General features: G+C 40.7%; 2 protein-coding genes across 5 annotated transcripts in view; both read right to left on the bottom strand.

Moving 5' to 3' along the window:
• Positions 1-2044, bottom strand: part of LOC139406753 (beta-1,4-galactosyltransferase 6-like) — a 43453-nt gene extending 41409 nt beyond the window's left edge. For 2 of the 3 annotated variants that reach the window (XM_071149751.1, XM_071149753.1), the window contains exon 1: positions 1251-1567. In XM_071149751.1, coding sequence (XP_071005852.1) covers positions 1251-1365 — 115 coding nt within the window. In that variant the 5' untranslated portion in view covers positions 1366-1567. Of the gene's footprint in view, positions 1-1250 lie in introns of all 3 variants that reach the window. The other variant, XM_071149750.1, reaches the window with a different exon arrangement.
• A 12343-nt stretch (positions 2045-14387) lies between these two features.
• LOC139406754 (trafficking protein particle complex subunit 8-like) overlaps positions 14388-27230 on the bottom strand; it is an 86359-nt gene continuing 73516 nt past the window's right edge. Inside the window, exons 27-29 of one of the 2 annotated variants that reach the window (XM_071149755.1) lie at positions 16165-16307; positions 15805-15894; positions 14388-15610 (exon numbers count right to left, since the gene is read on the bottom strand). In XM_071149755.1, coding sequence (XP_071005856.1) covers positions 15373-15610; positions 15805-15894; positions 16165-16307 — 471 coding nt within the window. In that variant the 3' untranslated portion in view covers positions 14388-15372. The remainder of the gene's footprint in view (positions 15611-15804; positions 15895-16164; positions 16308-27230) is intronic. The other variant, XM_071149754.1, reaches the window with a different exon arrangement.

Genomic DNA, 27230 nt, shown 5'->3' on the forward strand with positions numbered 1-27230 from the left:
CAGCTCAATATAACGTCACGTTTTTTTAAATAAAAAAAACATGATATCACCTTTATTTAACCAGGTAGGCTAGTTGAGAACAAGTTCTCATTTACAACTGCAACCTGGCCAAGATAAAGCAAAGCAGTGCGACAAACACAGAGTTACACATGGAATAAATAAGGGTACAGTCAATAACACAAGAGAAAATAAAAGTATATACACATTGTGTGCAAATTGCATGAGGAGGCAATAAATAGGCCATAGTAGCAAGTACTTACAATTGAGCAAATTAACACTGGAGTGATAGATGTGCAAATGATGTGCAAGTAGAAATACTGGTGTGCAAAAGAGCAGAAAAGTAGCAATATGGGGATGAGGTAGTAATATTGGATGGGCTATTTACAGATAGGCTATGTACAGCTGCAGCGATCGGTTAGATGCTCGGGTAGCATATGTTTAAAGTTAGTGAGGGAAATACAAGTCTCCAGCGATTTTTGCAATTCGTTCCAGCCATTGGCAGCGGAGAACTGGAAGGAAAGGCGGCCAAAGTAGGTAATTTATCATGCAATCATCCAAATGATTATCTAGCTATATATCGAGATGATAAATAATCGGTTCACTAGTTAAGCCTAATAAATTGTAAACTGATCCCTGGACGATTAGCTAGCTTATCTAGCTAGCCAGCAGATCCAACCGGCTTCCTTACAGCTTAACTAGGGTCGGACAACATTCCGGTGTATATTAAGACACGGGGACACGACGCGAGATATGGCTTGTAGAACAAACCTACCTCAACCCAGGGATGAGAAATACGTTGTACTCCGAATTGTCCCATTATCACAAATGTTATACCACGAAGACTGAAAGATTGCTAGTTAAATTAGTCGTTCAATCTAATCGGTGTGACAGTTGATGTAATGGGACAGTTCGGGGTACAAGGCATTTCTCATCCCTGGATTGAGGTACGTTTTCCGAGCCATATATCCCGCCGGCTCCGCTGTGTCTTAATATACACAGGAATACTGCTGTAGGCATGCAGATCTGATGGCTAACTATCCAGCTAACTAACGTTAGGTTAGCCATTTAACGTTAGCTATTTAACTAACTAGGCTAGCAGGAAGCTACAGTAGTATTAACTGGCAGAAAGCATCCCCACAGTTTCACACTGTACTGTCTATGGCATCCCTGTTGATGTCAATGTAGCTTGCTTGGCACAAGCTTGGATAACAACACAAAATTAGGTGTTCATGTTAAGATAATAAACTCACCTATACCAGGAGCCACATATATGAAGTAGAGACCAGTCGTAGACATGGAGAAGAAAAAAATGAAGGCCAAAAATGAGCGGTTCGACACCCGCAGCAGCCGCTTCCAATTCACCATATTTGCTTCGAATTTACCGATAATCCCATAAAAATATACCGTTTGGATAAAAATAAAATGATATGCTAAAAGTAGATGATGTGATCATCCAAAATCAATGCAACGACACAACACGCATCATTTGAGTCGGGGATGCAGCGAAAAAGGCTAGTGCTAGAAAGTCATGAAATCCCGTATGGGCGGCTTTCCCCAGTCAAGAAATTTCCAGATAGAAAAAAGCAGGCCTGCAATCAGGCACTGTCAAGCTTCAACGATACCATCGATCGGGCATACTGAAACCGTTAACTACTGTAGTTACTGACATGAGTAGACAAATAATACTGGCTAATTTCTTAAGAATACTCGTGATACTGATCCATGTTTAGCTTGCTAGTTAGATATGTATTTTCTCGCCCGGCGACGAAGGTTTTAAAAAAGACCATGGGAACGGGGCTGCCTCCTCTCATACAAACCTCAACGATGTTTCTAACACACTCACACTTGGCTACCTACTTCACGGAATCCAATAACGGCGAGCGGTTTAGCAGGTATATCGGGCGATTCTCATTGCACCAAATATACATTTGTGCGGGGATTTTAGAGTGATCACATAAATAAATTTGGATTCGTTCAATTTCATTTCTGCTGGTGCTGCAGACATGGTTTCCGGTGGGTGTAAGTAGTCTCTTTCCGTCCGCCCAACCCCCTTATATTTTGTCGCCATGGACACCGTGGGGCTGCAGTAAGGGCCTTTGGGTTCATGGGGTCGCTGCTTCTCTAAAATAATTTCTTACGTGTGTGTCTCAAAGTAGGTGGGTCAACAGAAGTGGGAGGATCAACATCGTGTTACACCAGCGCTCTGTAATTGGTTAGACGGTTTTGATTGAGATTGTTGTTTTTCATTTCTTATCACGTTTTTGTTGTTAAATTCCCTACTGTGTGAAATAAGACAGAGTGCTAAAAGCACTAGTTCAGGTCTTGATAGAGAATCACACTGTGCCATTTGAATGTTAACAAAACACACAAACAACTCACTTATAGCCTAAATATGAAAGTAAAGTAATTTCGACCTACCTAATAGTCTACCACATTTTTTTTATTACCAATAAATCATCATTATTAGGCCTATAACCAATGTTAACACTAAGCTCCAGGGTGCATGCCCTCCCAGGACTGCTGCACAGAAGAAATATCAGTGTGCAGACAAGCACGAAATTGAACTTCACTCAACTATCTAGAGTTTTCCCCATTAGTTAACACTATCAATGTTTAAATTTATTGTGAGAGTTGTGATCAAATCAACGCCATATTAGCCACTTTAAACGCAACATACATACAAAACGAACTATGCAAGACCTAGTATGCCAGAGATTTTGTTGTATTTTTTGAACTAGGCAAGTCAGTTAACAAATTCTTATTTACAATGACAGTCTACTCCAGCCAAACGATGCTGGGCACCACCCTATGGGACTTGAACCAGGCACCATACAACACCTCCTGCACTGAGATGAACCAGGCACCATACAACACCTCCTGAATTGAGATGCAGTGCCTTTTACCTCTGTGCCATGAGGGAGAACACATCAGACTAGTATTCTATTGCCTTGACAGGCACCACTCAGGCCCATACTCCACACAGACCCGTGCACCATAACCAATCAGAACTGCAGTAGACCTATATGCAAATATACCATTGCCATAAAAAGATCTGTGCCATTCACTTTGAACTGGCCTGTTTTTACAGCATGAGCAGTCCTGACTAGAGGCACTTGTTTTGAGATCAAACCTGGAGCTACATGTAGTGAGTTGTGCACATTTTTTACATTTGTTTTGCTAGATAGTGAGTTGTTAGCCCAGTTATAGATAATTTGTAGTCAGCAATGCGGGAGTGATTGCTTCCTCAAATTGTGCATTTCCAGACATCTTTGAAAAGCGAGTCAGGTAAAATAGCTTTTTTTTTTTGTCCAAAAGGGGCTATGTTGTATTTTGATTCATCTAAGTAGCCAATAGGCAGAGGATAGCATAATTTGTCTGATTCTCTGTAGTAATGGTATGGGAATAATATTGCATTTTATTTTATGAAGTGGTTTCTTGCATCAAATAACACAACATTTTCAGTCAACTTCTTGTCTGACGTGTATAAACAGGTTAATGTCAAGCTCTGCATGTTTTTTTTTAAAGTCTGGAATGTAGACCTACATTGAACACCACACATTGGCTGCTACTGTAGGCTGAACGATATAACAGCTATTTCCATTTTCTCCATAGTTTTTGATGATAGGCCACTCTGGTAGGCCTACAATATGATCATTTTGCCTCAGTAGCCTACTTGGCCACTGTTAAAACTAACTTAAAGCCAGTACAGCCTCAGTGTTAACAGTAAATGTGTGCCGGAAGTTGCACAGAATTTTCACAACATTCAAGTTTGCGCTCAGCAGACCTGACATTTTCTCAGTGATTAAAAACATTTGAGGGAACATTGCCTATAACTCATTATGACGTCTCTTCGGCTATCATCTGATGTTTAAAATAAAAGTGTGTTTTGTGAATAAGGCTAATTATAATTGCGGCCTAATTATACAACAGTAAACAGCCTACCGATTTTTCATTTACCAATACATCCATGGTTGATTATTATAACTTGTGACATCTATTTGACTATCATCAGATGATGACAAAATTTTGTTTGGTTCAATGTAATTACTCTTGTAGAATTGGGCAGCAAACCAGCTTAGAATTAAGAGTATTCAAGGACAAGGGTTAACAAAAAAATCCATTCCTAATATGACTCCCACCAGAAAACACAACACAACAGACAAAGACAATGGCAAATTAACTTAATGACTTCTACATTAAGTTTGACTGACATTATTTCTCTGCCAAGTGTGTTAACAAGTTAGAATTTAACCCTAGAGGCCACAAGTCTTTAAGCAAACTGGCAACAGGCCACGATGACATCTATGCTTTGTGTATAGGAACTTACACCAGACTGGGTCCCTGTCAGCGGTCTGTGCATTCCCAATCATCACCCCTCTTCCCCAAATCCTTCTCCTGAAGAAAACAAAGACTGTAAACATGTTGATCTGACCTCCATTATAATGTGTCTTGAAAAGATCATTGTGTGGAAGCTTCAGTCAGCCTAAACACACTGTTGGACCCCTATCAGTTTGCTTCCAAATACAAGCGTGGCATTGAAGAAGCAATCCTCACCATAGTGCATCTCATCCTGAAAAATCTGGAGAACCCCAAGGCCTATACTCCACTGCTATTTGTGAATTTTTGTTCAGCATTTGACATCTTGCTGCCATACATCCTCATCAGTAAGCCCAGACAGTCAAACCCTACCATTAGGTGCCTTGATGCATTTCTGACCAACAGGAACCAGCAGGTCCAAGTGAACGAGACCCAGACTGAGTTTAAGGTCACTAAGGTAAGCTGATAGTTCACCCATCATGTTCACCCGTCATATTCACACTATAAACAAATGAATGCACAAGTAGACACCCTGCTAACTATATAGTTTTCCAATGATACTGCCCTTAAACTTTTCACATATTTGGTTGTGTTACAGCTTGAATTTAAAATTGATATATTTGACATTTTTTGTCATTTTCTTACACACACTACCCATTAAGTGGAATTATGTTAGAGATGTGAGAATACAAAAATCTAAGCCTCATGTAATCACAAAGAGCAACTTTTAAAAACTTCAGTGAACAGGCTTTTTTTACATGATCTTTATTTTAATGAACTTGATTGTTTTTCAGCTATCCCTATCTAGCGTTGAGCCTTTTTTGAAGATGTCTTCAATACTGTGGATAATCATGCTCCCTTTAAAGTTAGAGTTCAAGGAAGTCCTGGATGCATTGCTAGCAGTAGACAAGAAATGAGAAGGCCTATGTGTAGCTATCTGTAACATCATTATTCATATGATATGCTGTCAAACACAAATATAAATGACAAATAGTTTTGTAAGTTAGCTAGCTAGATTAGTTGATAATATTAGCGAACAGTTTCTCACCACAAACAGGACTCTCTGACGATGGCTAACGTACTTTAACAGTTGGCTAATGTTAGCGTGGTAGATTATAGCCACATACAATTTAGACAGCAATAAAAATCTAGTATAAATCTACGAAGAACTTTGAAAACACAGCAACTAGTAGTTTGAAAGAAGCTTGAAAACACAGCAACCACCCAAAACATTGAGTGGAAACAAATCTGCCCAATTAGCTGATTCGCTTTCCATACACTCACTTCTGTTGACATACCCTCTTCCAGACACACTCCAAGTATGTAGTTACCCATGACTCAATTTAAAGTCTCCATGGTGGCAGTTGGAGATGAGACATCAAATGCATGAAGATAAGAGCCTACTCAGAACATTTCAAAATGAGAATTATGCATATTGCATTTGCTGCAATTTATTTATTATTATTATTATTTTTATTCCTACTTTGCACAGTCTTCCACTGCAAATCTACCATTCCAGTGTTTTACTTGCTATATTATATTTACTTTGCCACCATGGCCTTTTTTTGCCTTTACCTCCCTTCTCACCTCATTTGCTCACATCGCATATAGACTTGTTTATACTGTATTATTAAATGTATGTTTGTTTTACTCCATGTGTAACTCTGTTGTTGTATGTGTCAAACTGCTTTGCTTTATCTTGGCCAGGTCGCAATTGTAAATGAGAACTTGTTCTCAACTTGCCTACCTGGTTAAATAAAGGTGAAATAAAATAAATACATTAAAAAAATTGTGAAATCATACATCTTACAGGCTTTTTGCACATCATAAGCATCATACCGCCCCGTAGCACTCACTTCCGTCATCATGAAGTGCTTTGAGAGACTAGTCAAGGACCATATCACCTCCACCCTACCTGACACCCTAGACCCACTCCAATTTGCTTACCGCCCAAATAGGTCCACAGACGACGCAATCTCAACCATACTGCCCTAACCCATCTGGACAAGAGGAATACCTATGTGAGAATGCTGTTCATCGACTACAGCTCGGCATTTAACACCATAGTGCCCTCCAAGCTCGTCATCAAGCTCGAGATCCTGGGTCTCGACCCCGCCCTGTGCAACTGGGTACTGGACTTCCTGACGGGCCGCCCCCAGGTGGTGAGGGTAGGCAACAACATTTCCACCCCGCTGATCCTCAACACTGGGGCCCCACAAGGGTGCGTTCTGAGCCATCTCCTGTACTCCCTGTTCACCCACGACTGCGTGGCCACGCACGCCTCCAACTCAATCATCAAGTTTGCGGACGACACAACAGTGGTAGGCTTGATTACCAACAACGACGAGACGGCCTACAGAGAGGAGGTGAGGGCCCTCGGAGTGTGGTGTCAGGAAAATAACCTCCCACTCAACGTCAACAAAACTAAGGAGATGATTGTGGACTTCAGGAAACAGCAGAGGGAACACCCCCCTATCCACATCGATGGAACAGTAGTGGAGAGGGTAGTAAGTTTTAAGTTCCTCGGCGTACACATCACAGACAAACTGAATTGGTCCACCCACACAGACAGCATCGTGAAGAAGGCGCAGCAGCGCCTCTTCAACCTCAGGAGGCTGAAGAAATTCGGCTTGTCACCAAAAGCACTCACAAACTTCTACAGATGCACAATCGAGAGCATCCTGTTGGGCTGTATCACCGCCTGGTATGGCAACTGCTCCGCCCACAACCGTAAGGCTCTCCAGAGGGTAGTGAGGTCTGCACAACGCATCACCGGGGGCAAACTACCTGCCCTCCAGGACACCTACACCACCCGATGTCACAGGAAGGCCAAAAAGATCATCAAGGACAACAACCACCCGAGCCACTCACTATCATCCAGAAGGCGAGGTCAGTACAGGTGCATCAAAGCTGGGACCGAGAGACTGAAAAACAGCTTCTATCTCAAGGCCATCAGACTGTTAAACAGCCACCACTAACATTGAGTGGCTGCTGCCAACACACTGACTCAACTCCAGCCACTTTAATAATGGGAATTGATGGGAAATGTAAAATATATCACTAGCCACTTTAAACAATGCTACCTAATATAATGTTTACATACCCTACATTATTCATCTCATATGTATATGTATATACTGTACTCTATATCATCTACTGCATCTTTATGTAATACATGTATCACTAGCCACTTTAACTATGCCACTTTGTTTACATACTCATCTCATATGTATATACTGCACTCAATACCATCTACTGTATCTTGCCTATGCCGCTCTGTACCATCACTCATTCATATATCTTTATGTACATACAGTGCCTTGCGAAGTATTCGGCCCCCTTGAACTTTGCGACCTTTTGCCACATTTCAGGCTTCAAACATAAATATATAAAACTGTATTTTTTTGTGAAGAATCAACAACAAGTGGGACACAATCATGACGTGGAACGACATTTATTGGATATTTCAAACTTTTTTAACAAATCAAAAACAGAAAAATTGGGCGTGCAAAATTATTCAGCCCCCTTAAGTTAATACTTTGTAGCGCCACCTTTTGCTGTGATTACAGCTGTAAGTCACTTGGGGTATGTCTCTATCAGTTTTGCACATCAAGAGACTGACATTTTTTCCCATTCCTCCTTGCAAAACAGCTCGAGCTCAGTGAGGTTGGATGGAGAGCATTTGTGAACAGCAGTTTTCAGTTCTTTCCACAGATTCTCGATTGGATTCAGGTCTGGACTTTGACTTGGCCATTCTAACGCCTGGATATGTTTATTTTTTAACCATTCCATTGTAGATTTTGCTTTATGTTTTGGATCATTGTCTTGTTGGAAGACAAATCTCCGTCCCAGTCTCAGGTCTTTTGCAGACTCCATCAGGTTTTCTTCCAGAATGGTCCTGTATTTGGCTCCATCCATCTTCCCATCAATTTTAACCATCTTCCCTGTCCCTGCTGAAGAAAAGCAGGCCCAAACCATGATGCTGCCACCACCATGTTTGACAGTGGGGATGGTGTGTTCAGGGTGATGAGCTGTGTTGCTTTTACGCCAAACATAACGTTTTGCATTGTTGCCAAAAAGTTCAATTTTGGTTTCATCTGACCAGAGCACCTTCTTCCACATGTTTGGTGTGTCTCCTAGGTGACTTGTGGCAAACTTTAAACGACACTTTTTATGGATATCTTTAAGAAATGGCTTTCTTCTTGCCACTCTTCCATAAAGGCCAGATTTGTGCAATATACGACTGATTGTTGTCCTATGGACAGAGTCTCCCACCTCAGCTGTAGATCTCTGCAGTTCCTCCAGAGTGATCATGGGCCTCTTGGCTGCATCTCTGATCAGTCTTCTCCTTGTATGAGCTGAAAGTTTAGAGGGACGGCCAGATCTTGGTAGATTTGCAGTGGTCTGATACTCCTTCCATTTCAATATTATCGCTTGCACAGTGCTCCTTGGGATGTTTAAAGCTTGGAAAATCGTTTTGTATCCAAATCCGGCTTTAAACTTCTTCACAACAGTATCTCGGACCTGCCTGGTGTGTTCCTTGTTCTTCATGATGCTCTCTGCGCTTTTAACGGACCTCTGAGACTATCACAGTGCAGGTGCATTTATACGGAGACTTGATTACACACAGGTGGATTGTATTTATCATCATTAGTCATTTAGGTCAACATTGGATCATTCAGAGATCCTCACTGAACTTCTGGAGAGAGTTTGCTGCACTGAAAGTAAAGGGGCTGAATAATTTTGCACACCCAATTTTTCAGTTTTTGATTTGTTAAAAAAGTTTGAAATATCCAATAAATGTCGTTCCACGTCATAATTGTGTCCCACTTGTTGTTGATTCTTCACAAAAAAATACAGTTTTATATCTTTATGTTTGAAGCCTGAAATGTGGCAAAAGGTCGCAAAGTTCAAGGGGGCCGAATACTTTCGCAAGGCACTGTATGTAATCAGCAATGTTATTATAATATGTAATACGCATAAATATTCAATGACAATTTTTATTTGCAGTGTACAGAACATAACATAATGAACAGGAATGACATGCACTGTCACTGGTGGCCAAACATAACTTCTGAAAGTTAAGCCTCCAATCTTCTGATAGGCTGACGCCGCTACAATATATATATATTTTTTAAGTTTCATAATTGAACCCCTCCTATCACAAAAAGGTTCCTGTTGGGACCTTTACAGAGAGATTCCTGAAAAGGTTCCCCCACAGTAGCAATCTTTTGAACCGTGTGAGACAACCCACCTGTGAGTGACAGTGTAACAGTGACTGACAAGATTAAGAGAGATGGAGATCCCCGCTCTGTCCCCTTTGCCTTCTGACAATAACACACCACTTGTAACTATGAATAAGCACACAAACAAGATCAATAAACAACAGCACATTTGTACAGACACTTGCATAGACACTCTCCCATCATGAACCCACAGAGAAAACAGCGCATTGCGTTATTTAGCCTCTGAGGAGATATATTTTAATTGACAAACTGATTGTTGATTTATCCTGGAGCAATGTGTGTTCCCAATTCCAGTTAATCGGAGTGGCCTGAGGGTATAGTAGTGAACACTACAGCATGCACTGTAACTGTATCGAGTGTATGAGCGCATAGATATTCTACACAACTACAACGGCAGATCGCTGAAGCGCCTAGGGGGCTGGGACCAGCTCGTGCGCCAACAATCAATTATAGGCTGGGTGAGTTTAAACCACGCCCAGTCTCTACTCTGTGACATGCCGGCTCGGAAGCAGGAACTACTTCTGTCAGAGTATATTATAACATCTTTGTCAGGAACAAGTCAGTTCTCTGTTCTACCCTGCGTGGAATCTAGACCAGTCAATTCCAGGTTCCACAAGGATAATAAACCAACCTGAAAATGTGGTGCCTGTCTGTTATATTTAAGGGACTATAATAACCAAATAGCCTACTGTTTCTGAGAAATACATTCAGCCAGCCTATAGCACCATGTGAGGTTACAAGATACAGTTGAAGTTGGAAGTTTACATACACTTAGGTTGGAGTCATTAAAACTCGTTTTTCAACCACTCAACAAAATTCTTGTTAACAAACTATAGTTTTGGCAAGTCGATTAGGACATCTACTGCATGACACAAGTCATTTTTCCAACAATTGTTTACAGACAGATGATTTAATGTATAATTCACTATCACAATTCCATTGGGTCAGAAGTTTACATACACTAAGTTGACTGTGCCTTTAAACAGCTTGGAAAATTCCAGAAAATGATGTCATGGCTTTAGAAGCTTCTGATAAGCAAATTAACATAATTTGAGTCAATTGGAGGTGTACCTGTGGATGTATTTCAAGGCCTACCTTCAAACTCAATGCCTCTTTGCTTGACATCATGGGAAAATCAAAATAAATCTGCCAAGACCCCAGAAAAAAATTGTAGTCCTCCACAAGTCTGGTTCATCCTTGGGAGCAATTTCCAAATGCCTGAAGGTACCACGTTCATCTGTACAAACGATAGTACGCAAGTATAAACACCATGGGACCACACAGCCATCATACTGCTCAGGAAGGAGACGTGTTCTGTCTCCTAGAGATGTACGTACTTTGGTGCAAAAGGTGCAAATCAAACCCAGAACAATAGCCAAGGACCTTGTGAAGATGCTGGAGGAAACAGTTAAACGAGTCCGATATCGACAACCTGAAAGGCCGCTCAGCAAGGAAGAAGCCACTGCTCCAAATCCGGCATAAAAAAGCCATACTACGGTTTGCAACTGCACATGGGGACAAAGATCGTACTTTCTGGAGAAATATCCTCTGGTCTGATGAAACATAAATGGAACTATTTGGCCATAATGACCACCGTTATGTTTGAAGGAAAAAGGGGGAGGCTTGCAAACCGAAGAACACCATCCCAACCATGAAGCACGGGGGTGGCAGCATCATGTTTGTGGGGGTGCTTTGCTGCAGGAGGAACTGGTGCACTTCACCATATAGATGGCTTCATGAGGAAGGAAAATGATGTGGATATATTGCAGCAACATCTCAAGACATCAGTCAGGAAGTTAAAGCTTGGTTGCATATGGGTCTTCCAAATGGACAATGATCCCAAGCATACTTCCAAAGTTGTGGCAAAATGGCTTATGGCTTATGGCTTCAGAACCATAAACAGCGACAAAGCGAGATCTACTGTAGCACACACAGCTTCTCTTTACCTCAATTCTCTTGGGTTCTGAATTCACAGTATGCTTCGTGACCCTCACCCTTATAAACCTGAGAGTGCTACCAAAGCAATCCAACATGGAGAGGAGCATCCAATACAATTAAGTTGACACCATTTGACACGTGTAAATTAACATAAGACAGGTTCTTCATCTAATGAACGAGAGTGTGAGAAGTACAATGTAACAACAGTATTCTGTTTTGGCTTTCATATCATGCAGCTTTTCAATCATGTTAAAACTAGCCTATCACTATCACTGTTATTTATTCAGGCAGATCGCTCAAGAGTGACTTCGAAATTGGTTGTCTATAGAGGTCTTGAGGACATCTAGAAACACCTTCAAAATTGGCCACTAGGTGATCACTGTTACCATCATGTATGTGTACATTTTGCTAGGGTGTTGTGGACAGGGGGGCGGATGGGCGTAATCCGATGAATCTGGTTCAGAAAGTTGCGTCAAAGATCGTACAGTGTGAAGATAGAAATACTCAAATCATGCGTGTAGTCGATGTCATGGTGACTTTGGCTAGCTAAGCTCATGCGCAGAAACAGGTCAAACGGTCAACTCGCACCGAACTGCACGTGCAGGCCATCAAATCAAAAAGCACTCCTTTCACGAGGTTGGAATAACAGCATGTTCAATGATTTAAGACATTGGCTCGAATCTAGGTTGTGCCTTTAGACCTCGGTCTGGTCTGCTTCGCCAACGTTCCCGGAAGTCTTGCGATGTTGCGTCTTTTGGGTTTACAAGTTTTGTGGTTGCGTGTTCAATCCCATTGGTGGGTTTCTAACCCTATCCCAAACCTTTACCCTTACTCTAACCATTCAGAATGGGTCCCTAAAATGAATATTTTAACCCTATCCAAAACGTTAACCTTCTAAATTTGTAGAAATGGTACGATACTGAGCAGGGTGTCAAAAAGACTTTGAAATGTTATGTTTGGAGAAACGTGGATAAATATCTAATTCTACAGTGAGACAGAGCTTGTATTTATGATTATTGTAAATATCATTATCACCACTACTATTATTACTGTTAGTCCGACCATGTGTACTTTGACAATGTAAGTGATTTAACTTGCCATGTCAATAAAGTCTATTGAATTGGGAGCATGTATGTGGGGGGCAGGGGAGGGGTGCCAGAGGAAGCATTTTTACCTGTCTGTGTATGCATGACAGTGAGAGCAGGGTTGAGTAAGGACATCTGACAGCATGAGTCTTGTCTTCATGGTTATTTGTCTGCTTTGAGGGTTGTGACTGCTTTCTCTCTTTCATGGTACATTTGCCTGTATAGTCATCCCTCATCTCCTGCTCCATCTACCCCTATATTAGTTAATATGTGAGAGGGAGAGAGCTCTGCGCCAAGCCAGTTGAGCTCTGAAACTGAAGGGTGACGCTCTGACCTCCCTGTCTGAATGAGAATCACCTGAGAGGGGGTGGGAGGCAGAGAGAGGAGTAGGAGCCAGGGGTGTTGCTACTCTATCTGGTCACTATAGAAAGGTAGGAAGTGTGAGTGGACAGGGAGAATGAGGGGGTTAGGAACCATTACTTAGCCTGGTCCCAGATCTGTTTGTGCACTCTCGCCAACTCCTACAGCCAGTCATTAGCCATAACTGTATAATTTGTCTGAGTGGACAACACCCTGATCCTGTGACAAAGGCCACAGAAGTTTAGTCCAGGACAGATGGGGTTAAGATAGAAATGATAGACCCGACTGACTCACTTTCATTTTCCTTGCAGGTGAAAGAGTTTGTTGGAGCCAAATTCCCACTTTATTCATTCTATATTTATTATTTTGCTCCATTTAGATAAATATAGAATATAAGAATAAATATTGCTTCATGAATTATGGAGTATGGTTGATTAACTAATGTTTTTTGGGTTTTCTATTATGTTTATCACAGGTATTTAAAAGCATTATGGAGCCTTTCCTGGGCACTTTGCTCATTGATGGAATACAGCCTTTGAAATTACCTTTGGAAAATAAATGTCTCTTTTTACATGATCTGAGCTTTGGAAACGTGTCTGACAGCAGCATTACATACCTGTGGCCTCAAGGCAAGGTTGGAATTGGATTACGAATTGCCTTTACGGGGTTCTTCCTAGAACCATAAAGGGTTATTCTACTACAAGGTTAAGCCTGTAGAACCCCTTCTTTCCCTAAGAATGTAGAGAACCACAGGGGACTTTACAACTTAACTTAAGTTAATTTATTAGGTACCAACAAGATTATTAATGCTTTATTAAAGAATGGCAACTTCACGACTAAAACATCTGAATTGAATATCTCATGTTTTAAGCTTTGCCCAGATATGCATGTGTCAGCAGATCTACTAGGTTGAGTTTCTCTGTGTATCCTTGAATGTGAAAGCTCCTGGCTAGGCATACATTTTAAACACCATTTTACAATATCATTTGTAATACTTTACAAAAAGTTTTCAAATTGCATCTGTCAGACGCAATCTAAATAATTAGTATTCGGCGATTAGAGAATCCATTTGACTGAGAAACTGATACTGAGATAGACGCACATCAGTGTAAGTGTGTGTATCAGGGAGCTATACCGACAGAGGACAGCTTGACAAAGACGTCGCTACTAATGCACTTAAAACAGAGTTGGCATTGAGAGACGGAGCAGATCTACAGAGATAGGCTAATTGAGGATCGGACTATATTCACTGCATCAAAGAGAGTCATTAAGTATTTTTCCCCAAATGGCACGCTACTCCTTTTATAGTACACATTGGGATCTGGTCAAAAGTAGTGTAATATATATGGAACAGGGTGCCATTTGGAATGCAAAATAAAACTTGCCCTGAAAAGTATTACAAATCCAGACATCATCCACACATTTCACCATACAGAGACAGTTACTGTATCTCACAGCCCATATCATTGGTTACGTTTTATTTCTATTTACAGTAAATTTGTTATAAATATAATACATCATTTTCATCTGAAAAGCAGTTGAGTAAATACATACATTTAAATAACAGCTTGATCACAAGGTGGAGGAGGTCCAATGAGGGAGAAGTACAGGGAACATTTTGATTTGATTGATTCATTAGTTTGTTTTGTAGAAAATGACGTGTGTGCTCGTGGGGACTGACAGCACAGTAAATCCAGATGGACTACAGACAGGTGGGGCAGGCAGCATCAGGGCCTGTCAGTCAAAGGATTCGTTCATCATGGTATAGTGGTCAACCTCTGGTTCATATTCTGAAGGGTTTGTGATGTGCCGACAGTCTGGTCCATGTGGGGCAGTTCTTTCTACTTCCTCATCCAGGTTAATCCAGGAAGTAAACAATGCAATCACTACTGTGATATCTCAACAACAACCTGTGATTCTTTTTTCAACAGTAAAAATAAAATAAAAATCTCTGGCGGCAGACAGATGCCACCGTTACCATAGGAGACAGGTCATTGTCTTTGCTTAGAATGTCTTTGTCTGTTCTGTGTCCTTCGCTTTCACGCGCCTCCACTGAGATGATAGACTCATATGCAGAGAGAGAAAATAGTTCCTTCTTCCACATGTAAATCCATGATGTTTTGCTTTGTTGCTGGGACATAAAATAGTTAAGTCAGACCATCAAAGTGGTTACAAGCTGAACTGATGCACAATTTAACTAGAACATTCTATTTTGTTTTTACATAATTGGAAAAATGTGTCAACTTTTTAGGGCGGGGAGTAGAGTGGGTGATTTGAAACTGGGTGGAAAGATGGGATGTGGAAGATATTTCTTGCTGGGTGCTTCTCTCAACCCTGTTGTTGCCAACCAATGGGGGATTCTGGAGCCTTGCTAGTGATGATTGACAGATGGTTAATTGGCTATTGATGATGGGGCGGGACAATGTTCAGGTGCTGTTGATGATGATGATGAGTGCTGGCGTGGCCGTCTGCTGGCTGGTCTCACACATGGCTCCCTGGTCCGCCAGTTTGGCAAAGACCCGTGGCGTTCCCAGATTATAGACGCCCGCATGCAGGAAGCAGGCTCGCAGCTGCACTCGCATCACTTCTTGTGCCCCCAACTGCATTTTGAATTGTGTCTGGCCCAGCCATGTAAACGAACCATGCACCTCGAGAGACTCAGGGCTGATGGAGGGAGGAGAGGGATGGGAGAAAAGTGAGAGAGAAAGAGGGATTTACGGCAGAGGGAGAAGAAAATAGAAAGCGCATTCAAACCAGGAGGATAAATAGAATGCAGTGTATCAGTTAAACATTTGGTCAGGGACATGAGGAACAGATGGCAGATTTAACAGCACACAGTGAGTTTGTGTTATGTTTACCTTGTAGCTTTGTGGCGTAGGTCAATGATGACATCAACTTGAGCCAGGGAGCAGTTAGACAGAGTCAAAGTGACTGGAACCATACACAGACTACGGGGGGGGAAGAGAGAGAGAGCCAAAAGAGCCATAAATATATATATATATATTTACACCATTAATCATGTCTCCTTTTCTTCACCCCATAGAACCTTTCAGTCGCATAACAACACGGAGCACTGCTGCAGTCAATGCTTGTACCATTACAAAGCTGAAGACTGTGAGCACATGTCGCTGGCTATTTTAAATTACTCTCAAGATGCTATTTTTTGGTTTGATAATTATATTGTTTAGCTAGCTGGTCATGTTACGTGTGTGTGCTACCTCTTCTGATTGAAGGGATGGCTGTAGCTCTCTGGGTACTGCAGGTTGGTCTTGATGAGGTGGGAGAGTTGTTCCATAGAGGGCCGTGTCATTGGAGGCGGCAGCTCCGGTTTAAACTTCAGCAGCACCATCTCCTGAGCCTCCTACAACAGGACAGAGGAACACAAATCAGATCAGGACACAGGAAGAGTAAACATCAACACCATTACCTCAAACATACTGCCGATACAAAGTGTATTCGGAAAGTATTCAGACCACTTTACTTTTTCCACATTTTGTTACGTTACAGCCTTATTCTAAAATTGATTAAAATATTGTCCTCAATCTACACACAATACCCCATTGTGACAAAGCGAAAACAGGTTAGAAATGTGTGCAAGTGTTAAAACAAAAATACATTATTTACATACAGTGCCTTGCGAAAGTATTCGGCCCCATTGAACTTTGCGACCTTTTGCCACATTTCAGGCTTCAAACATAAAGATATAAAACTGTATTTTTTTGTGAAGAATCAACAACAAGTGGGACACAATCATGAAGTGGAACGACATTTATTGGATATTTCAAACTTTTTTAACAAATCAAAAACTGAAAAATTGGGCGTGCAAAATGATTCAGCCCCCTTAAGTTAATACTTTGTAGCGCCACCATTAGCTGCAATTACAGCTGTAAGTCGCTTGGGGTATGTCTCTATCAGTTTTGCACATCGAGAGACTGACATTTTTTCCCATTCCTCCTTGCAAAACAGCTCGAGCTCAGTGAGGTTGGATGGAGAGCATTTGTGAACAGCAGTTTTCAGTTCTTTCCACAGATTCTCGATTGGATTCAGGTCTGGACTTTGACTTGGCCATTCTAACACCTGGATATGTTTATTTTTGAACCATTCCATTGTAGATTTTGCTTTATGTTTTGGATCATTGTCTTGTTGGAAGACAAATCTCTGTCCCAGTCTCAGGTCTTTTGCAGACTCCATCAGGTTTTCTTCCAGAATGGTCCTGTATTTGGCTCCATCCATCTTCCCATCAATTTTAACCATCTTCCCTGTCCCTGCTGAAGAAAAGCAGGCCCAAACCATGATGCTGCCACCACCATGTTTGACAGTGGGGATGGTGTGTTCAGCTGTGTTGCTTTTACGCCAAACATAACGTTTTGCATTGTTGCCAAAAAGTTCAATTTTGGTTTTATCTGACCAGAGCACCTTCTTCCACATGTTTGGTGTGTCTCCCAGGTGGCTTGTGGCAAACTTTAAACAACACTTTTTATGGATATCTTTAAGAAATGGCTTTCTTCTTGCGACTCTTCCATAAAGGCCAGATTTGTGCAATATACGACTGATTGTTGTCCTATGGACAGAGTCTCCCACCTCAGCTGTAGATCTCTGCAGTTCATCCAGAGTGATCATGGGCCTCTTGGCTGCATCTCTGATCAGTCTTCTCCTTGTATGAGCTGAAAGTTTAGAGGGACGGCCAGGTCTTGGTAGATTTGCAGTGGTCTGATACTCCTTCCATTTCAATATTATCGCTTGCACAGTGCTCCTTGGTATGTGTAAAGCTTGGGAAATCTTTTTGTATCCAAATCCGGCTTTAAACTTCTTCACAACAGTATCTCGGACCTGCCTGGTGTGTTCCTTGTTCTTCATGATGCTCTCTGCGCTTTTAACGGACCTCTGAGACTATCACAGTGCAGGTGCATTTATACGGAGACTTGATTACACACAGGTGGATTGTATTTATCATCATTAGTCATTTAGGTCAACATTGGATCATTCAGAGATCCTCACTGAACTTCTGGAGAGAGTTTGCTGCACTGAAAGTAAAGGGGCTGAATAATTTTGCACGCCCAATTTTTCAGTTTTTGATGATTGTGTCCCACTTGTTGTTGATTCTTCACAAAAAAATACAGTTTTATATCTTTATGTTTGAAGCCTGAAATGTGGCAAAAGGTCGCAAAGTTCAAGGGGGCCGAATACTTTCGCAAGGCACTGTAAGTATTCAGACCCTTTATTATGAGACTCAAATTATCTACGCTGCATCCTGTTTCCATTGATCATCCTTGATGTTTCTACAACTTGATTGGAGTCCACCAGTGGTAAATTCAATTGATTGGACATGATTTGGAAAGGCACACACCTGTCAATATAAGGTCCCACAGTTGACAGTGAATGTTAGAGCAAAAACCAAGCCATGAGGTCGAAGGAATTGTCTGTAGAGAGTCGAGACAGGGTTGTGTTGAGGCACAGATCCGGGGAAGGGTACCAAAAAATGTATGCAGCATTGAAGGTCGCCAAGAACACTGGCCTCCATTCTTAAATGGAAGAAGTCTGGAACCACCAAGGCTCTTCCTAGAGCTGGCCGCCCAGCCAAACTGAGCAATCGGGGGAGAAGGGCCTAAGTCAGGGAGGTGACCAAGAACCTGATGGACACTGACAGAGAGCCAGAGTTCCTCTGCAGAGATTGAAAAACCTTACAGAAGGATAACCATCTCTGCAGCACTCCACCAATCAGGCCTTTATGCTAGAGTGGCCACACAGAAGCCACTACTAAGTAAAACGCACAACAGCCAGCTTGGAGTTGCCAAAAGGCACCTAAAAAAAATTCTCCCCATGAGAAACAAGATTCTCTCGTCTGATGAAACCAAGGTCTGGAGGAAACCTGGCACCATTTCTACGGTGAAGCATGGTGGTGGCAACATCATGCGGTGGGGATGTTTTTCAGTGGCAGGGACTGGGAGACTAGTCAGGATCGAGGGAAAGATGAACAGAGCAAAGTTCAGAGATCCTTATTGAAAACCTGCTCCAGAGTGCTCAGGACCGCAGACTGGGGCGAAGGTTCTTCTTCCAACAGGACAACAACCCTAAGCACACAGGCAAGACAACGCAGGAGTGGCTTCAGGACAAGTTTCTGAATGTCCTTGAGTGGCCCATCCTGGAGAGACCTGAAAATAGCTGTGCAGCGACACTCCCCTTCCAACTTGACAGAGCTTTAGAGGATCTGCAGAGAAGAATGGGAGAAACTCCTCAAATACATGTGTGCCAAGCTTGTATTATCATACCCAAGAAGCCTCGAGGCTGTAATCGCTGCCAAAGGTCCTTCAGCAAAGTACTGAGTAAAGGGTCTGAATACTTAGGTAAATGTATGCAAAAATGTCCAAAAACCTGTTTTTTGCTTTGTCATTATGGGGTATTGTGTGTAGATTCATGAGGGAAAAATCTATTTAATCCATTTTAGAATAAGGCTGTAATGTAATAAAAATGTGTAGACGGTCCAGAGGTCTGAATACTTTCCGAATGCACTGTACATCTCGGAAGTCTTACTACAGAACAGAGGAATATACTTACACACCATTAGAGGCAAGAGAAAGTTTGTGTACCCTTTAGGATTTTCTGTATAAATTTGACCTAAAGTGATCAGATCTTCATCTTAGTCCTAACAGATTAAGCAAAACTTATTAAACAAATAAAAACAATTGTAGGAATTGGCATGAGTAATCGAGTACTCAAACTGATAAAAAATTATCCATAACCATCTAATATTAATATATATAGAGTACGATGTGGCAACCAGTGGTAGAAAAAGTACCCAATTGTCATACTTTAGTTAAAGTAAAGATACCTTAATAGAAAATGACTCAAGTATAAGTGAAAGTCACCCAGTAAAATACTACTTGAGGAAAACTCTAAAAGTATTTGGTTTGAAAAATACTTAAGTATCAAAAGTAAAAGAAAGTATAAATAATTTCAAATGACTTATAATAAGCAAACCAGATAGCGCCATTATGCTTTTTTATTTATTTACAGAAAGCCAGGGACACACTCAACATTATTTACAATTATAAACTGGGTGGTTCAAGCCCTGAATGCTTATTGGCTGACAGCCGTGCTAAAACAAAATACTTATTTGTACTGCTCTAATTACATTGATAAACGGTTTAAAATAGCAACAAGGCACCTCTGGGGTTTGTGATGTGTCCAGGCACTCCGCATTGCGCATAAGAACAGCCCTTAGCCGTGGTATATTTGCAATATACCACACCTCCTCGGGCCTTATTGCTTAAATGAAGCACATGTGTTTAGTGAGTCCACCAGATCAGAGGCAGTAGGGATGACCAAGGAGGTTCTCTTGATAATCACGTAACAATTTCTGGTCCTGCTAAACATTCCAAATGTAAAGAGTTATTTTGGGTGTCAGGGAAAATGGAATAAAAAGTACACAATTTTCTTTAGGAATGTAGTGAAGTAAAAGTTGGCAAAAATATAAAAGTACAGATACTGCACTCTCCCACTAAAGTGCTCATTCATGGTTTTGTTTGTTGATGTTTAAGAATTTCCCACTATATATCAACATTATCACCAGTAGTAAATGTAGGCTACCATTAATCATTGCCATTTCCCCATTAATCTAGAATGTTTGGTTGTGGTCATTTCTGTTTATTCAATGTATTAATACTGCATACCGTTCTCATTCTCGTAGCGTACACGTTTGGAGAGCTCGCAAACGGCACAGTGATAATGAAGTTGTGGTTTATTTAATTATATTTATCAGTTAATGTAAATTGTGTGAACACACACACAGACTACCTGGCCTAAGCGCCAGTATAGGCAGTCGCGTTAGAGTTCCTAAATCTGCATTTTCAAAACGCAAACCATCAAGAAAAGCCATGTTATAAACCATTTCACCTGCGTTTTGTATTGAAAGTGTGTGTTTTTCCAGTTGAAATTTAGCCAATTATTACCCGGAGGTAAATTTGGAATTTACATATTGAACTCTCATTCTCCTGGTATGCCCGGCTGGTATGCCCGGCTGTGTAGAGTATCTGGCAAATCAAATATGGCTTGTAGAGATGACATGGGGAGCTAGCTTTCTTTGCAGTCTCTGTCTGATGAAGAGTCCAGAAGAATTTAATGGAATTTTGGAGTTGAACGGAGATAGTTCCTCAATGCAGAAAAAAGCAAAAGCATTAAAATTGGGTGTTGGGAGTTATTGCTACCGGATGGGGAGGACAACAGTCCATTTCTGGACTATCTGTAGGTGAAAAGCTGTTCTCCTTTTTCGAGCGATACGTTCATCCTAGGCTGCTTGTCATTTCATATTATTCATAATAATTCCTCTTTAGCTCTTGGAGTCCCAGGAAAAAAGGTAGACTAGGCCTACAATAGCTAACACTTATTTGGGTCATTGTATTTACTACTACAGCTTGCTTGCTGAATGTAAAATAGAGAAACCAAAAGAACAAGAGTGTATTCATTACGCAGATTCTGTTGCAAAATGTTTATTTATTTTTATTTTTATATGAAGCGGGACCTACCTGAATTTGTCCAATAGAAACAGATTTTGGTCAGTCAGTGTGAGAGCAAGATGGTGTGATCAAAATACACCATGAGTACACTAATGTACTTTTCTGGATGTTGTAAATGATTGAGAATAGACCCATAACGGAACCAAATGGTTGCATAATCAGGCAGAGGCTTTATGGTACTCCCTTATATAGCGCCATTCTTGTGTATTTTATTCCTTGTGTTACTATTATTATAATTGTAAAAAATTGGAAGGTCTTGCAAGCAAGCATTTCACGGTAAAGTCCACACCAGTTGTATTTGGCGCATGTGACGTTTAAGCGGTTCTTGTCTTTACTGTAATCAGAGGGTTAATATCAATACTATACATGCCAGTATTTTTATTTTCAGAAGCATTAATGTGTTCAATTCCAAATTGTTTACATTGTCAACTTAACACACAGCACTGAAACACACGTACTCCATAAGCTATGTGACTTTTTTTTATCCTTAGGCGGTTGTTGTCTATTAAATGTTCTGTCTTATGTCATGTTTTGTGTGGAACCCAGGAAGAGTAGCTGAGGATCCTAATAAATGTGATTTAAAAAAGTATAATTTAAAAATGTACCTACATCACTGCAGCCCTAGCTAATAAGTGTGCACTCACTTTGTAACAATAATACATTCCTAATTGCACTGTGTTGTTGTAGCCTAGGTAGAATAATATTAGTCTAAAAATCTAGGCCTAATCAATAGTGGAGCTTTGCATGCCCAACTACTGCAGAGCATAGCCTGGAAGAACGCACAGATCTGCCATTTCATAATCTGTGAAAAATAAAATCCTTGCACTTTGACAGGTAAATATTTATAGAGCTAATATTTAGCTAATGAGTGGCCTAATATTTAGCTACACAACTCTCATCCAGCTATTGCCGTGCACGATGGTGGTCTCCGTTTTGCTATGCGACCCCTACAAGTGTCACGGGACTCGTCTGAAGGTAACCCATACAATTGAATGGATGTATGGAGGTAGTTTTGTGACAACAAAATAAAGGGGTTAAAAGGTGTCAAAAAAAATACATCCTGAGCTTTCTTATTCCTTTTTATTTAATTTTAGACTGTCTTTGCCATTTATGTGTTATTCAAATTGTTTTTCTATTGGCTAGAGTAGAAAGGCCAAATTTAACATTCTATCAAATAATAAAAACATTCAAATGTATACCTAAAGTCGAAATCAAATAGCTAAATGATACATGGTATGACCATTTTAAAACAATTCTAGATGTTTGCGTGAAGTTAATCTTGCATTTTACCGGATAAAAAGGAGGCGACACCGAGAACGTTTTGTTGTAGCCTCTAACTTTCTCTCTCAAATATTCATTCATGGTTTTTCTTAAATCGTGCCATTTATCAGGATTAATTTAGAAGTGTTCAAAAACATCTTATCTACTCACTTTAAAATGTTTTACTCACCATTCAGTTACTATTGGGCAAAACAACTCATAACATGACCAAAACAAACTGCAAATGCATCAAACAAGTTTGAAGAGTCACAAGCTTGATGTAGTCATTGTGTGCTGGGAATATGGGGCCAAATACTTAACTTTTGACTACTTTAATACACTTTGAGCAGATTAATCTAGAGGTTCACGTACCTTTTCCAACAAATAGAATGTTGGATCAATTTAATCAATAATGAAAAGTAGAATTATTTGTTATTTTGTTTAACATCAGGTGCACTTGATCTATTATTAGTACTTAGATGAAGATCTGATTTTTTTTTTTAGGTCAAACGTTTGCAGAAATACAGAAAACCCTAAAGGGTTCACAAACTTTCTTAATAAAGTCAGAGACCATTATGTCAAACATAGTTACCTTTATAAACAAGCAGTGTCACCAGAACAGCTTCAGTGCACCTTGACATAGATTCTACAAGTCTGGAACTCTATTGGAGGGACGTGACACCATTCTTCCACAATAAATTTGATCAATTGGTGTTGTTGATGATGGTGGTGGTGGAAAAAACTAATCTCAGGCACTGCTACAGAATCTTCCATAATTGTTCAATTGGGTTGAGATCTGGTGGCACCCCCCCCCCCCCCCCCCATTTAAACCCCTTATGCTCCTTTGAGACCCCTCTTTCAAAGTCCCTGAGATCTCTTCTTCTAGCCATGGTAGCCAAAATAATGGGCAACTGGATATTTTTATACATGACCCTAAGCATTATGGGATGTTTATTGCTTAATTAACTCAGGAACCACACCTGTGTGGAACACCCGCTTTCAATACACTTTGTATCCTCAATTTACTCAAGTGTCTCCTTTATTTTGGCAGTGACCTGAACGTAATGAATGAATGTAGCCATACAAACTACTTGTTGTGGTATCATTTGTTCACCATTGTCCAGCCTGCTCTGCGCAGAACATTTGCTTTTACAAAATATTATTAATGGCCTCCGACAAAATGACTTCCTGGAGACATTCATAGAACTGTAATTCCACGTTTTGATAATAGGAACCGTTTTCAGCAGGTGTGTGTGTGTGTGTGAGAGAGTGTCGGGTTAGAGGCAGAGATTAGAGGCTGGGAGGGTGTTTATCAAAACATTATCACAGGATGTCAAGACATCCATATAGCTAGTCATGCACTGGAAACATGAACATGTTCTATATCTATACATTTATGAGCCCTATAAATGCAATTCACCTATATGGCATTCTGATATTCAAGCCAAGGTAGGTAGAAACAATCACTAAGTAACTCTTAGCAAACCTTTGCTAAAGGCAATTCCAGTTAGATCTCATAAAGACCCTCATTTCCTATGAGAAAGCGAGGATGCAAGAGAGACGGAGGGAGGGAAAAAGGTGGTCCTGGCGACTCACGTGCAGAGCTATAAAAAGCCACAGGAAGAAGGGATGAGAGAAGTTCTGTCCAGCGTTATGAATGAGCGAGTCGGGGACACTGTTGCTTTGCAACGGCTTGTCTTGGAGGAAGGTGTGTGTGAGGGGAGAGTTAAAGAACAATAATACATTTTTTTTTTAAAAGTCTGGCAATGTGGATGTGGTCAGGCCGGGTGAGTGGGTGGAAGAGGGAGCAAGGGGAAAGTTATTTTTAGACAGGCGTGAGGATCTCATGCTAAAACCAAATCAAGCACCACTTCCACAGGAGGAAGACAGACAAGAGATGGAGACTGCTTGCATCGGGCAGTGGGTACAGTTTTAGTCTGTTCCTTACAGATGTACACTTAAACCCACTACTGTGTGTGGGAGGGAAGTGAACCGCTGTGATGTGCATGTGATCGTGTATGGTAAAAGTGAAAAGAAAAAAACTTCACTGATGTATTTTGTAAAGTGTGATAAGGTGTCACTTTCTCTCACACAATTAATGGCTTGTTTCATCACCCTCCGATATGTCTTCATGAAGAACAAGAAGAAAAAAAAGACACCAGCTTTAATCTTTGCTGAATGTGACTTTGGGCCTGTGATGTATGTATGTATGAATGTATATGAGAGAGAGAATATTTCAATGACAAAAATCTGGATCCGGAGCCAAATATCACCTACAGAACCAGTCAAAAGTTTGGACACACCTGCTAAATTGTTCTTTATTTTTACTATTTTCTGCAGTGTAGAAAAATAGTGAAGACAAATTCTAAATAAATCACTGACAGTGTCACCAGCAAAGCACCCCCACACCACCTCCATGCTTCACGGTGGGAACCAGACATACGGAGATCATCCGTTCACCTACTCTGCGTCTCACAGACACGGCGCTTGGAAACAAAAATCTCAAATTTGGACTCACTCATCAGACCTAACGTCCATTGCCTGTGCGTCTTTGCCCAAGCAAGTCTATTCTTATTGGTGTCCTTTAGTAGTTTCTTTGCAGCAATTCACACAGTCTCCTCTGAACGGTTGGATGTTGAGATGTGTCTGTTACTTGAACTCTGTGACAAATTTATTTGGGCTACAATTTCTGAGACTGGTAACTGAAATAAGCTTATCCTCTGCAGCAGAGGTAATCTCTGGGTCTTCCTTTCCTGTGGCGGTCCTCATGAGTGCCAGTTTAATCATAGCGCTTGATGGTTTTTGCGACTGCACTTGAAGAAACTTGCAAAGTTCTTGAAATGTTCTGGATTGACTGACCTTCATGTCTTAAAGTAATGATGGACTGTTGTTTCTCTTTACTTATGTGAGCTGTTCTTGCCATAAAATGGACTTGGTCTTTTACCAAATAGGGCTATCTTCTGTATACCACCCCTACCTAGTCACAACACAACTGATATGTTCAAGGAAAGAAATTCCACAAATGAACTTAACAAGGCACACCTGTTAATTGAAATGGATTCCACGTGATTACCTTATGAAGCTGGTTGAGAGAATGCCAAGAGTGTGAAAAGCTGTCAGAGGCAAAGGGTGGCTTCTTTGAAGAATCTCAAATAGAAAATATACTTTGATTTGTTTAACACTTTTTTTGGTTACTACATGATTCCATGTGTGTTATTTCATAATTTTTATGTTAAAAATAAAGAAAAACCCTTGAATGAGTAGGTGTGTCCAAACTTTTGACTGGGACTGTATATAAACATCCATCTGTATAGTAGGCCTATAACAGCACATCAGTAGAGTATGGAGCTGAGGTACTTTACTTAGTCTGTATGTAGTCTAAGACTTCTATGTCCCTCAATGCCCTCCACTGGCCACTCTCTGGAGACAGCTCTCACTCTCAGTAAAGCAAACCATCAGCCATCCCTCTCTCCACCTACTAAACAAGTCATCTGACCTTCCTTAGTCGTTTAAGCAGAGATGGAGGGAGCCACTGTCCATCTCTGCACCAATCACTCCTGAAGGGCATTCCTCTCTCCGTAATCACTGTTAGACAGCATGACATCATCAACATACACACACACACTCCTTAAACACCCTGGCAAAATGCAAGATGTGTGTGTGAGATGGTAAGTGAGTATGTTCATGAACATGTGTGGCAGTTAGTTGGATATACTTGACATTGCTAAGCTCATCCTTGACTACTGCTGGAGAGAGAAACATTTTGAAGAGCGCAAGCGTTGGTTGGTTCACTGTCAGCATTGAGAGCGTCACTAATAAAACATTCAACTATCTTTCCAACAATCTTAAAGCTATATCATTCCAGCTGAGTACCAAGGTGGTATGAAACATCAACTTTATTGATCCATAGAGACTAAATACAGTCACCAACATAGGACACATACAGCAAGAACAATATAAAAAGGTATACATCAGAATGATATGACGTCAATACAAACCTATTGAATACATTTCTATAGACGTCATATACTGTACTTTGACTAGCCATCCATGCGCAAGTACAGTGCATTCAGAAAGTACTCAGAACCCTTGAATTTCTTCACATTTTGTTATGTTACAGCCTTATTCTAAAATGTATTATATTAATTGTTCTCATCAATTGACACACAATACCCCATAATGACAAAGTGAAAACAGGTCGAGAAATGTTTGCAAATGTATAAAACCATTTTTTTTTTACAAAATACCTTATTTACATAAGTATTCATACACTGCTATGAGATTTGAAATTGAGCTCCGGTGCATCCTGTTTCCATTGATCATCCTTGAGATGTTTCTCCAACTTGATTAGAGTCCACCTGTGGTAAATTCAATTGATTGGACATGATTTGGAAAGGCACACACCTGTCTATATAAGGTCACACAGTTGACAGTGCATGTCAGAGCAAAAACCAAGCCATGGAGGTTGAAGGAATTGTCGATAGAGCTCCGAGACAGGGTAGTGACGAGGC

Source organism: Oncorhynchus clarkii, chromosome 4, assembly GCF_045791955.1.
Source record: "Oncorhynchus clarkii lewisi isolate Uvic-CL-2024 chromosome 4, UVic_Ocla_1.0, whole genome shotgun sequence".
Classification (NCBI taxonomy): domain Eukaryota; kingdom Metazoa; phylum Chordata; class Actinopteri; order Salmoniformes; family Salmonidae; genus Oncorhynchus; species Oncorhynchus clarkii.